This window comes from Epinephelus lanceolatus, chromosome 13 (assembly GCF_041903045.1).
Source record: "Epinephelus lanceolatus isolate andai-2023 chromosome 13, ASM4190304v1, whole genome shotgun sequence".
NCBI classification, from domain to species: domain Eukaryota; kingdom Metazoa; phylum Chordata; class Actinopteri; order Perciformes; family Serranidae; genus Epinephelus; species Epinephelus lanceolatus.
Window position 1 is genome coordinate 18,544,901 of NC_135746.1, and position 13,063 is coordinate 18,557,963.

Sequence of the window (13,063 nt, forward strand, 5' to 3'; positions counted from 1 at the left end):
CACTGGAGCTTGACAGTCTAATGTGCTAAGTCACAGGGAGCTGCGTCTGAGCAGGATTAATAGACTTTGCAAAGATTGCTGATATCTTATGCAATCTTGTTTGACCAAGTTTCATATAAGCACATTAGACTGTTAAAGTAATTAAACCAAATCCTCCTCCACATATAGCCTAATTTTCACATTAATATTAATAACAATACTGATGCACTTCTTTATGTAATAGGCTCCAGTAAGGAATAAGTCCCACCTCTCCCTTGTGTGCCAGTTTGTTACTTAAGAAACTTCTTTGCCCTTACAAACAAGCTGATTCCTGCAGTGCATTACAAAAATGGGAGTGGTAGACTAATTAAAGCACCTCAGGGAGCCCAGAGGATGTGAGTCAGAATATAGTAGCCCCAGATCCAATTAGGGTGCACTACCACTTGGCTACTGTTGCATTATTGAAGCGTGTTCTGGAACAACTGGACCATAGATGATAGGGAGTGCTATTAAGACAAAACCTGGCATTGACAAGTACTGCTTTTAAATGGTGTCGAATTTGCACATGTCACAACAAAAATAAATATGACAGCGACCTGGGGATTGAAATGTTAGTGATCTTTTCTTTTGAACTATGATTTATGCAGTTAAAGGAAGGACACAACCCATTTGAATGTGGTGTGATCTAATAACTGCAGCCTTAAGAGAACAGACAACCTCCTGTTGGGATGAAATTAAGTCTGACAGGTTGCTAAAACTAGCAGACTTTACAGCATAAAATGACTCGTGTGGTCATATTTGATTTATACCCAGCAATAAGCGACAGCACGGCCGAGTCAGGCCAAGGTAAATGTCTTTAACTGAACATCACACAACCTTTAAAAATAACTAATGAATGCAGCCACGAGAGCGCAATGCTGCTCATGTGAAAATAAATGTTTGAAGGGCAGGAGTAAAAGGAGATGAGGCTAATTACCTTTCATCATTCATTTGGAGTTTTCAGTTACAGCTCAGCGTGCCCGCTGTATGATCAATTCATTTCATATTATAATAATGCTACAATCCTGCTGGATGACACTGAGGAGTTGGCAGTAATGAGGCCTGTATTTCTGAAAAGCAGGTGTGGGTGGTTTTAAATGCAAGGCAAGTGCTGCGTATGAAAACACTTAAAGTAGTGGGGTGAATTTCTGATGAGTGTTTATTCAGTTCTTTGAAGTGATTCATCCATATTACCTTTAAATATTTACAGCCTCAATCCACCTTTACAGTCCTAACAATTAAACTAAAGAGGTATTTCACTGCCAGAGAGATTGTCTTTTCATATAACTGAGCTGTCTATGCAGTAGGAAGATGCAAATACTTTTTAAATTGGTGCTATGTGACCAGAGTAAACAGAGAGAGGGGGGCTGTGGCTTTTGCTTTTGCTCAAGAGGTAGAAAACCTACAACTACAAGAATGCACTGCACCACACTGGACAATTAAACACTCCTGCTGGTGGGTGATGTAATGCAAGCCTGTCCATTATGACACAGGAAACAATATGGCGGCTAGCTGGTAAGTATGCCCCAGACGTCAGTAAATCAGTGGATACCTTTTTTTGAGTGTCACAACCTCCTCAAGATGACGAATTTCACTATCAGTATTTCATCCACCCAGTCTGATACCACTTACAAAGTCTAGAAAAGCCACATGATAAAATCACTTTTAGCGGGAGGCTAAGCTGCAAGTTAGCTGCTCAGCTCACAAGTCTCAATTGCACTTGCTCTGTTGGAAAATGCCTGTAATTTTACACTATACCTGGAGAAGCTGAACTTCTTGGCTTGATGCGTCACATCTATGCTCATAGCAAACAATCTTTAATTACAGTTAAACATAAGCTAAACTACAGTATGTTACTGAAAACGTTTAAGGCGAGGAATATACAATGCAGTAATAGATTCATGGTTCATATTTGATCAGCACTGCTTAGTTTTACTGTTTGACCTCAGTTTTTCCAGTCTCTATTTCTTTTCTTTCTTTTTCTTTTTGTTCTTTTTTAAGATTATTTTTGTGGGTTTTTGCCTTTAATGACAGGACAGTGAGTGAAATGGGGAGACAGAGAGAGAGTAGTGACTGACATGCAACAAAGGGCTGCGAGCCAGATTTGAACCCACAGCCGCTGCAGCGAGGCAATGCCTCTGTACATGAGGCGCCAGCACTATCCACTACACTACCGACACCCCCTAGCCTCCATTTCTACAATACAGGAAACAGTATGCACCAACTTCCTGTTCACAAGCTCTCGTATTACAGCCAAACAGTGCACTAAAACATAATACTGAAGACATTGTAGATGAAAAATAGGCAATACAGTAACAGAAGCTTTATATTTGATCAGCATGGCTTAGTTCTGCAGTTTGATCTGAGTTTAGAGAGCGGAGGGCTTGTCTCTCTCAATCCGCTTTGATACTCTTTGTGTCAGTGGTGGCAGGCATACAAAGATGCAGAAGTACAATCCCTAGGTCGGGCAACAGTCCTAAAAGCCAGCAAAAATCTGCCAGATCAGCCAGTGGATCTGAGCTGAGAGATGAGCAGGGAGATCCGGGTGCTGGTAAGATAGAGGTAAGTTTACCACAGTTCATTTACACATACTACCCAAATATTGTCTGAATCCAAATGTCTGGACTTCACCGCACTTGCAGACTTTGTGGGCGCATACCTGGGAAGTCTGGAATGGACAAAAAAAAACTTACTATGTTAAATAGTTATTGATATTTAGGCCTATTAAAAGGCTACTTTAATTATGTAGGCTAGAATTAATATTCAGCCACATCATGAAACAGAAATATGTAGAAGTATAGGCTGTAGAGGGACTGAAAATGCATTGTATCATTGAAGCCTATCAGGCTGTGCAGTGTAACAAGCCAAAAAAATTGGCCAAGGTCTTCTAATGTAAGTAATACCCAATTTATTGAGCTCTAGTCCTGGGCTATAAATGGCTATACATGGGTTTTATATCTTGTTATCTGCAGAGACAGATGAGTTCGTCACTATTCATCAACCTATATGACATATATATGAATATGACAGCAGCAATAGTTGAACATTTCCACGGCAACAAGTAAACAGTCTCGAGGGCTGTCTGTCAACTGCAGTCTGCCCTCACAGATGACAGTGATAACAGTAAATACGTCACACTACGTACAACTGAAGTCCACGAGGGCTCAGTCTACAAGACCAGAGGGTGGACGTTTGGATTCAGCCATTGTTACAATACAAAGCTGGTTGAAAATCAGCAAAGTAACCCTTCAACAGACACAAAGTAAAATAATACTCATAATAATTACAGGAAAGCAGATGCATACTTGTTATAAAAATTTTATTTAGAATAAAACGTAGCCATATTACACGTAGTGTGGTCAATCTATTTTACATACCTCAGGAGAAGCGACACAGTTCTGCCATGGTATGGTTCATCATGACTGGAATCATTAAAATCATCACCAACATCATCATCATTAGTCTACAGTCAGAGGAGGTTATAGTAGTGTTGTTCAGTCTCACAAGTTTTACAGGATAGCATATAGCACAACAACACAACGCAGTGAGGGACCAGTGCTAGAAGGCCAGTGGAAAAACCAACAACAGAAAGTAATACTCGTCAAAACGGGCGGCTAGCTTCAGCAGGCCACAGACCCATTGTGGTACAGTAATAGTAACTTTTTTTTACTTGGTATCTCCTCATTGCAGTGTACACCAATACAGTAAGCTAAAGCTTAGAATGCTAAACCAGGTTGTTCTTGTTCTGTAAATGATCACAATTGTTTTAAAACAACTTTACAAACCACGAAAACAAAACTGTGTCTATGAGTCTGAGGTAGCAAGGCAATCATGGCTTTCCTCTGATTTCTGAACATATATCTTAAAAAAAAACAACTATTCTACATGATGATAGCGGGCCTCTTACAAACCCAATTTCAGAACAACTGTAGATTTAAATCTTCATTCTCCAAAACCTCTCTCTTTATACAGAATCCCACTTTCATTCATCAACTCTTATCTCTGTCTTCCACACGTGGAATGACAAACTGTATAGGCACAGAAGGGGTAAAGTTTACATTTACAAATCGCAGTTGACACAAAGTCTGCCGGCATATCAATGCTTTAAAGGGGAACTTGACATCAAGCATGCTACGAGATAGATCTTCAAAATAAAACTGATGCTTTAAGAAGTGACGTCTTCAAAACGATCCTTTGGGCCATTAGATGTTATTACTCAGGAACTGTGTGTGCTCCAAAACATGGAAACCTGTGGCTACTTCCATTGACAAATAATTGCAATTGGAGGGTACAAAGCAGTGGAATGACAAAAAATGTAACAGTTTAATTCCCAGTGAGGGCCGAACTTAACAAGAACGAAACACAAATCTCAAACCACCCTCTAAAAAACAAAAACAAAAAAGCATATTTTACTATACAAAGCCCCGTGTCCATATACTCATCTGCATATCTAAACAAATCACTGACAAATGTTGAACCATGTTCAGGTACAATCTACAGTTCATAAAATGTACAGATTGCATAGTACAAGACAAGGTGGTAAAAGTAGTTAAGTTGTCTGGTCCTGTGCGTCTTTGGGATTTAGGGTCGGGGGGGGGGGGGGGGGGGGATTGTGTGTTTGGGAATGGTCCTGTCTCCTCCAACACTTGCTGCGCGCACACACACACTCACATGTGGTGACAGTCCTCACATCACCTGCAAAACAAAGGAACAAACATGAAATCATCATGACAACAAAAATGGTACCTTTTACAACACAATGGTGCAATAAGTGCACGTCTGGGTTCAAGTAGGCCCGCTGGAAGTTAGTAGTCTTGTAGCGGAGCAGATAAATCCGCCTCATTTCTCTTCATCAAGACATCACTGTGTGGAAATATCAAAGGTTCGACCGGAGTAATCGGGTTTGAAAGCTGGTAAATGGACTGCAGTCCCTCAAGCCAGTTACAGTCCATTAGGAGCTCAGTGTGGAGGAAAGGAAGGAGGTGGGTGTGGATGATGCAGGGGAGATATTACAAAACATCGCTGTCTCCTCAGAAATGGAATTAGGCACTCAAACCTATTCACCCATGCCCTTGCGTGGAAACCAACAGAGAGTGTATGGCACGGTGTTTGCCAAGGACAATGAAAAAAGAAGAAGTGAAAGGATGACTCAACTAAATACCAGCAAAAGCAGACTGAAGAGACGTAAGAAGTTTGGTTCACTTCATTTCAGTGTACTGGATACAAAGCATGTACTGCGGGCATTATAGAGTCTTCAAAACTTTCCTTAAATGAAATTCAGGGGTGTAAAACACTGAAAGCTGAAAGTTAAAGTGATAATTTGGATCAATTTAACTGGGGTTGTATGACGTACTTATCCATAGATGGTCAGCATGCCCCTAGTTTGGAGAAGCGGACAGGAGTATTGCTACAGAAGCTAAGTAATGTACTGCTGTGGATGGAGGCAGCGGCAAATCATATTTTAGCCTCCATAAAAAAGTCAATATCAGTTTCAGTGTACGCTCTGTTTGAAATATTTTCACCACTTTACCTTGTCGCAGACAGCCCTTTCCTACAGGGAAGTCGTCAACGGCTTTAGTTCCCTATTTATGCTCGTTAAAGACACCAGATTCCACTGACAAAGACAGTAATTTTAGCTTGTTGCCAAGTAGACTGTTTGTGTTATTGTGTAACTTTGGTGATTCTGAGCTAATGCTTTTAAACGCACAAACATACCAACTGATTCAGGCAGCAGTTCCTGTTTTCAGTGATGTTAAATTACTGTTTTTCTCAATGGAGTCGTGCTTTGAAGAGGGCGATATAATGGCTTCATTTACCGGACATTACTGTCTGACGGAAACATAAAGGGGAGAGAATATTCTATATGTTGCGTACACTTGCACTGATATTTATTTTCTTAGCTGGGCCTTTTTTATGTTGCTAAAATACAGTGCATTTCTTAGGTTTCCTGTCAGTACTCCTGCCTGCTTCTCCAAACTGAGAGCATGCCGACTGCCGTCAACTGTAGATAATACACTCACTATGTATAGATACAACCCCACTTCAAACGATCCCAACTACCCTTTAAAGCATTATGGGTATCAAAGAGGAAAGTAGAAATTAAAGGGAAAGTTTGTGTCTCCTAGAACAGCCACCACAGATGGATTCATGTAACAAATAAGCACTTAAACTGGTGTGTAAAGGCATTAGCTGTGTGTGAAGAGAAGAGCCAAGCAGTTTAAAAATACAGTGAGGGACAGAAAAGAATGGTGCGACCAGAGAAGCACCAGAGTGGGGTAAAAAATTACAGTGGGAAGAGGTCAGTGGCGACTGCTTTCACAATACTGCTGTCCCAAAATGCACCTTGGCCTCAGACTGGGGGAATGAGAGGAGCAGCTAATGGCACTCTGGAGAGATCCATTAGCCGTCTCTTTCTCACAGGCCTGCAAATGTGCAAGGCTGAGGCAGGTGAAGGCTACATGGAGGGGACTACTTTTGTGGCAGCAGCTGTAATTACCTCTAAAATGTAGCTCTGCTCAAAGTTCTCTCACCTGTACCAATTATTCAAATAGTGACCCGTAAAAGACACACACAGTGGAGCACAAAGGAGCTTCCATGAGGCTGGAAATACAGAGTGATTTATAAAGGTGCTGTGTATCTTAAGGTGCAGGAGAACCTCATCTTACCTGTGGTCTTGAAGAGAGGCTCGAGGCTGCTGGAGACAAAGCAAAGAGACAACAGAGTAGTTAAACGCTTGAACTCCCAGGTTCATCTCTGTTTTTATAAGTCTACACTAAATTATCAGACTCTCACATATTCATGCACACACTCAGCAATGTGCCGTTCAGTCCCGGTGCCTCGGAGCTGTGCAGGAACCAAATGCTAATAACGTTGAAGCATCAGCCAGATTAGAATGGATTTTTAACTAAAGCCCTCATAGGAGTTTTGACTCTAAAAATTCGAATGCAATTTAAAGTCAGTGAACTCTAACTCGCTATTCGAACACATTTATTTATTTTCCTATTTGTTTAACGCTGCCAGAGGTAGATATCCTTTCAAATTCTGCAATAAAGAGTAATGAGTGTCTGAGGTTTTCTCTGTCTATATCAAATATCAAAATTAAATGATAATCAGAAAAACCTTGGGGCTGTATTTAAAAAATCTATGTGTTTGAGAAAGCATTTCATCATAATCAAAACCACAAAGTCATGATGCAGCGGCACCTGCATGCACAGCACAGACACACTTTTTGAAAAAGCATACTCAATATACCACTCTTCATTGAAATACAGGACAAGACCTTTTGAATTCATGACTACAGATATGAAAACAGCTGCTCTAGCTGCTATCATTTATACATGACAGCTCACAGTGCACACACACACACATATACATACATACACTCACAAACAAAGCCGAATGATGGTATGAGGTAAAAAGTGGGATGCAGAGCAGCAGTGTGTGAGGTGGTGGAAGAGGACGGAAAAGGCAGAGGGATCAACAGGGGCAGTGAGAGGAAGTCAAGGAAACAATTAATAGGTGGAGGATTAGTCAAGTAGAAATTGTTGATTATGTTGATTGGATCAGGAAAGTGCCACCGTTTCTCCCCTGCCTCAACGTCCTGTTTCTATTTCAGTTGAAGTTGCTGCATCATACCTGCATGGAGACCCTCATAGAAGACATCATATATGTGAAAAGTACTAACTAGGAATGGGAGGATATACAATTTTTTTGGTGGTGTACACACTAAGATTTTCAAGTCACAGATCTGCAAATTTAATAGATGCACAAACATCTACAGATTCTGATTTAATATTGCTTTAATGATCTGAAATGTTAGATAATAGCAGTGAAGATTTAAGCTTAGCTGCTTTTTTTTAAGATGAAACATTCAGTCCATTAAGCAGTTAATTGGCAGGAAATTAATTGGCAGCTGTCTTGATAAGTAATGAATCATTTATGTCATGTTTCAAGCAGAAATGCTGCATAGTCTCTGCTTCCAGATTTTTAAATGTGAGGATTTTCTGCTTCTCTTTCTCATGTATGACTTTGAACTGAATATCTTTGAGTTTTAGACTGTTAAAAGAATAGGTCTCATGTTGAATGTTAGGACATGTGGTTGAGAAAAAAGTTGTTTTTTCCCCCACTTTTCTTTAGGTAGGTAGGTACAAACTTGCCTAATTCACTCATCTCAAATGCTACACATGAACTTCCCCTGCGAGGGATGAAGTATGAACAGTTAAATGGAGTGACATGCACCATTTTTCTGCTGACCAGCGTCCTTGTGGCGATACACAAATCTGCCTTCGGAGGCTAGGAAGACACGGTGGGAGTGAGGAGGAGGAGGAAACTTACGACTGCATGCAGGGAAGGAGTTGTTAATCTGCTCCATTACATCTGCCAGGTCAGAGCTGCTGTGGTGGGAGTCCAGCAGCTCATCTGAACACACACACACACACACACACACACACACACTGAATTTCAGTTACCACAGACACTTTAATACGATACCAAACCACAAAGAGCAACAAGTTTCCATTTGCAAAGAAACAGCGTGCAAGCAAACATTCAGTGTACCTGCTAAGAAAGGCTGTAAAAAGTAGCTCCTGTAATAGTGATTGAATTCTAAGGACAGGTCTTCATATTTTGAGATCAATGGAAGTATGAGTGTTTGTGTCGGAGCGTACAAGTCTTTTTGAGTGTCCCACCTGAGTTTTCAGTAAGTGGCCCTCTATCTTGCACAGTGGGAGAGGACACTCCATTTACCCTTGAGTCCATCTCCGGCTGAGAGAGACACACACACAGAGGGAAGAAAGCACACAAAAAAAGAAAACTCCATTATTATAACACAATTATTCCGCTTGGCATCCGCTTGACAAGTTCAAAATTAGCTGTGCTTCACAGCGCCAGGCAGAGACAAGGGAATACCAGAGGGCGGCACAATGAGGCTGTTGTTTTGTGTACAAAAACATTGCTCATAAACACGTCTCTGCCAATGTCCCGACTTCAGTTTAACATGCTACCGTATCAATCACATTCAAAGACCTCAATAGACATTTGAATAGTTAGCTTTTTAGTTTTCTATCTAAGTGCAGAGTTATTTTACTGAGTGAAACAGTAGAAATTCCTGCACTGCCAGCATGAACGATTGACAGTCATGTCATCCAGCCACAAGAGCAGATATTCCTGTGTCCATATAATACATTATACACACTGTGTCCATATCCAAAGCAGCAATATAAGTTTCCTCACTGAGGGAGAAGGCGGGTATTTGTCTTGCCTTTATAACCACAGGTCTCCTGTCTAACACATTTGGAAATCCATCTCACCCGAGGCTGATATGACTGACATTAATGCAGCTGCCACAGGTGCTGCAGAGTAAGACGTTGAATGCAGATGACCTGCAGTAATCTAGCAATGTTTATATTAACTATGTATTGGACGGCGTCTTGTCTGTGACAGATTGCTTTTTGGTTGGCTTTTTTGGATCACACTGCTATCCACTGTGACTACAGAAAACCTGTCGTGTCCTGGGTATCAATGAAAAGACAAAGGGCAGAATTGCTGTTTTTACCATCTTTTCTTGAGCAGCACTTCGCATCGAGCACTTTGATTGGCTGTGAAACACTACAGGAAACAGTAATGTCACCGCTAAAATAAGACAACAAATTGTCATGCCCTCAGTCTTTTAAAATTTGGATTCCTCATCGTTGGTTCGGATCCACAGATGAAGTGATGATCATATTTTTTTCATTCTTTATGATTGAAATTAAGATTCAAGTCATGGCTGATAAGAAAAATCTGATAAAAGCAGTTTGTCAAGCACACAAAAAGAGAACTCAATGACAGTAAAAAGCCGAGTTACTTCAAGAAAAAACCTTAACAAAACAGCATCTCTATCGATCAGATACAGATTAGGATTGTGTAACTGACGCACTGTGGACAGCTGATCAATTGGTGAAAACACGCTTTGTTGCTCCGATGCACACTAGCGAACACTTGATGTCTGGTGACATTTACGGCAGACTCCCACATTGCCTCCAGCTTTTCAGCTGCAAGAAACCGAATCAATGTTGCCTCCCTCCCCTCCCTCGTCACCCCTCTTATTCTTCCTCTCCTTCATCTCCTGGTGCCCCTGGTGCCAGTAAAGGCTAACATGTTGGAAACGTCTCTCGAGCACAGCCACTGTCTTGAGGCTCCTCTTAGAATAGCTAAGGTCAGGGATTTGGTCAGCCTTCAGGAGTGTGAATTTAGTGCATGCATCAGGCTGGCTGGATTTATTATTCTGCAGCTCGGCAGTAATGCCTCGGTTGATGGAGAGACATGTTGACATATCATCAGGACTCCGGGGACTTAAATGTCAGAAGACAGAAGTTCTTATTTAGCGTGGGGGTATTTCAGTGTATGCAGGTAGTTGTGTAAGCGATTAGTGTGTGCATGTATTGTCTTTCGGAATCAGCATCAGACTCACCCTATGAATACAATAAACACACAGGAGAGGATGACATGGTGCAGAAAAAAGCTCATGCTAAACTAAGTACATGCAGGGAAACAGTATCTTATAGACAGACTTTGACAGTTTACTGTATACAGCTCTACAACAACTGGCACATCATGCAGTACAGTAAGAAAGTACAGTTTTAAAGTGCTTGCATGTTTAGTTTATGCTATTTTCCACTTTACTTCACTACATGTATTTGACAGTTATAACTACTTCTGTATTGGCCTTCTGTCTGGAGTTTGCAATGGTCTCCCTGTGTCAGTGTGGGTTTTCTGCAGGTACTCCGGCTTCCTCCCACAGTCCAAACACATGCAGGTTAATTGGTGACTCTAAATTGTCCGTAGGTGTGAATGTGAGTGGTTGTCTGTCTCTATGTGTCAGCCCTGTGATAGTCTGGTGACCTGTCCAGGGTGTACCCCCCGAGTCCTGAATGAATATAATGTTTCAGTAATAACCTAAAAATACACAGTAATATATGATAATATAACACTGTCAGGGGCCACTGCGCTGCCTCATGAGTACTTCTACTTTTCAGGATTCAAGACTTTAACTTGAAAAGAAACATTTCTGAATTTTCTCACTACATAACAATGTATCTGAAGTCTACAAACGGAGGGAAATCTCCAATATGGTAAACAATGGCTGCACAAAACCATTCTTTCTGTCAAATTGTTAATCTTCATCCATTAAAAATCTGCCGAGTCACATCAGCTGCCTTCCTCGGGCCATATTTGTTGTGAGTTATTACTGTGCTGCCACAGCTACCAGAGAGCCAATACCTGCTCCTGTGTTTGCTCAGTCTGATTTGTCGGGATTGCTGTTTGTTTGGCTTGAGGGTTGTGCATTTCTCACTTGGCACAAAACAATCCAACCTCGGTGAGCAATTAGGCTGGGCATAAACAAATCTGGAAGTTATTGATAGAGAGGCTGGAGATGGGTGCTGGACTCCTGGATGGAATGGTAATGACATGATTAGGATCTAATCTGAGAGTTGATGAACAGCTTTGTTATTCAAAGACACAACAAACCAAAAATAAAAAGTGAATGTGTCAGCACGTTTGTATTTAAACAAGTGTGGATGCCTGCGTGGAGGTTAATAGGTGCACAAGTACATACTTAGGTTGATGATTTATTTAAATGACTTTAAGAATCCTTTAATTTATTGGAGGCAATTGGTATGAGCGTTGCACTTTTTAAATGAGTTTTTGTATTTTATGAGTTGCACTGCCAGCTGGTGTGTGTGAGTGAGTCTGTGAGCTGTGATTGCTGCCCTGCTGCTCCCCAACAACAAGCCTAATGAACTAAAAAGAAAAGAACTTCATGAGAAATTAAGGCTTTAGAAATCAGAATTCCTCTGGAAGAAATGATTTGATTTGATTTACTTTGAAGAACAACACTAAAATCATGACTAAATCACCAGAGTAAACTCTGCCACAAACTGTAATCTGCATTACTGTGTATTGAGAGAAAATCTTAGCTCTCCCATGTTACTGCAACAGCCCACATACTGTGCTTTTTAAAGCTGACAAATGCTTCTAACTTGCTTTTATATCAAGTAATTGTGATTAAGATACGTCAGGTTTTAAGTCCTTTTCTATAAGAAGACAACTTACAACATCTATGTTGTTTTCTGTCTGCTAAGCACCAAAACTACAGCCATTCTTTCTGCAAATGGCCTCTTCACAGCTGCAGTCTGATTCCATTTCAAACAAGTCCACTTTGCAGTTGTCAGGCAAAAGCCCACAACAACAAGAAACAACCCTGATTCATTTTTTTTCCTGAGGACTATTTTTCTGTAAAGTAGGAGTCTGTGAATATCTATCTCTGTCTCCTCTCAGCCATAACGTGTTGCTTCTCGGGATAAAACTGCCCAACAAATCTGCGTGAAGCGTTCTGTCACCTGGTGCAGTAGCTGTCGGAGGCGGTGGAGCTGAGACTCCAGCTGTTTGTTGTGTTCCTCCAGGATGTGCATGCGGGCCTCCAGCCGACCCTTGTGTTGTCGTAGCAGCTTGGCCTCAGCTAGAAGATCGGCCTCGTCAGGATGGGCAAAAGGACCCTCTGAGTCCCAGGAGCCTCCAGCAGGGGCCCCTCGCTGGCCGTGCTGCTCCTTTAGCTGCTCGTACTCCCTCTGCAGGCTCCTGGGAAAGAAGGAAGAAGGTTAAATGAATCCGTCAAACCCTAAGGTTGAAGAAGTATTCATGCCATTAACATGTGTAGCATAACCACAAAGCAAAAATAATCCATTACAAGTAAAAGTCCTACATTTAAAACTTCACTGAAGCAAAAATGAGATAATATTATCAGCAAAATGTCCTTATGGTGTGTGCTTTTCATTACTTCTGGACTATCATTGTCAGGCAGCAATACTTGTGCAGCTTCTGAGTCCAAGACTAATTTCCCTACGGGGACAATAAAATGTATCGTATCGTATCATATCGTAGCGTATTGTATCGTAGTGTATTGAAAATATCAAAAGTACTTGTTCTGCAGCCCATGTGAGTGTTGTATTATGTTTTGTATATAAAATCTTCATCTGTACAGTTACTATTAACTCCAGCTGTCTGA

The 13,063-nt window shown here is 41.1% G+C and overlaps 1 protein-coding gene across 12 annotated transcripts in view; it reads right to left on the minus strand.

The window, feature by feature from the left end:
• Positions 1 to 3,319: 3,319 nt before the first annotated feature.
• utrn (utrophin) overlaps positions 3,320 to 13,063 on the minus strand; it is a 243,729-nt gene continuing 233,985 nt past the window's right edge. For 7 of the 12 annotated variants that reach the window (XM_033647959.2, XM_033647960.2, XM_033647957.2 and 4 more), the window contains 5 exons: positions 12,399 to 12,636; positions 8,706 to 8,781; positions 8,353 to 8,436; positions 6,684 to 6,712; positions 3,320 to 4,713 (listed from right to left, as the gene is read on the minus strand). In XM_033647959.2, coding sequence (XP_033503850.2) covers positions 4,705 to 4,713; positions 6,684 to 6,712; positions 8,353 to 8,436; positions 8,706 to 8,781; positions 12,399 to 12,636 — 436 coding nt within the window. In that variant the 3' untranslated portion in view covers positions 3,320 to 4,704. The remainder of the gene's footprint in view (positions 4,714 to 6,683; positions 6,713 to 8,352; positions 8,437 to 8,705; positions 8,782 to 12,398; positions 12,637 to 13,063) is intronic. The other 5 variants (XM_033647968.2, XM_033647961.2, XM_033647956.2 and 2 more) reach the window with 3 other exon arrangements.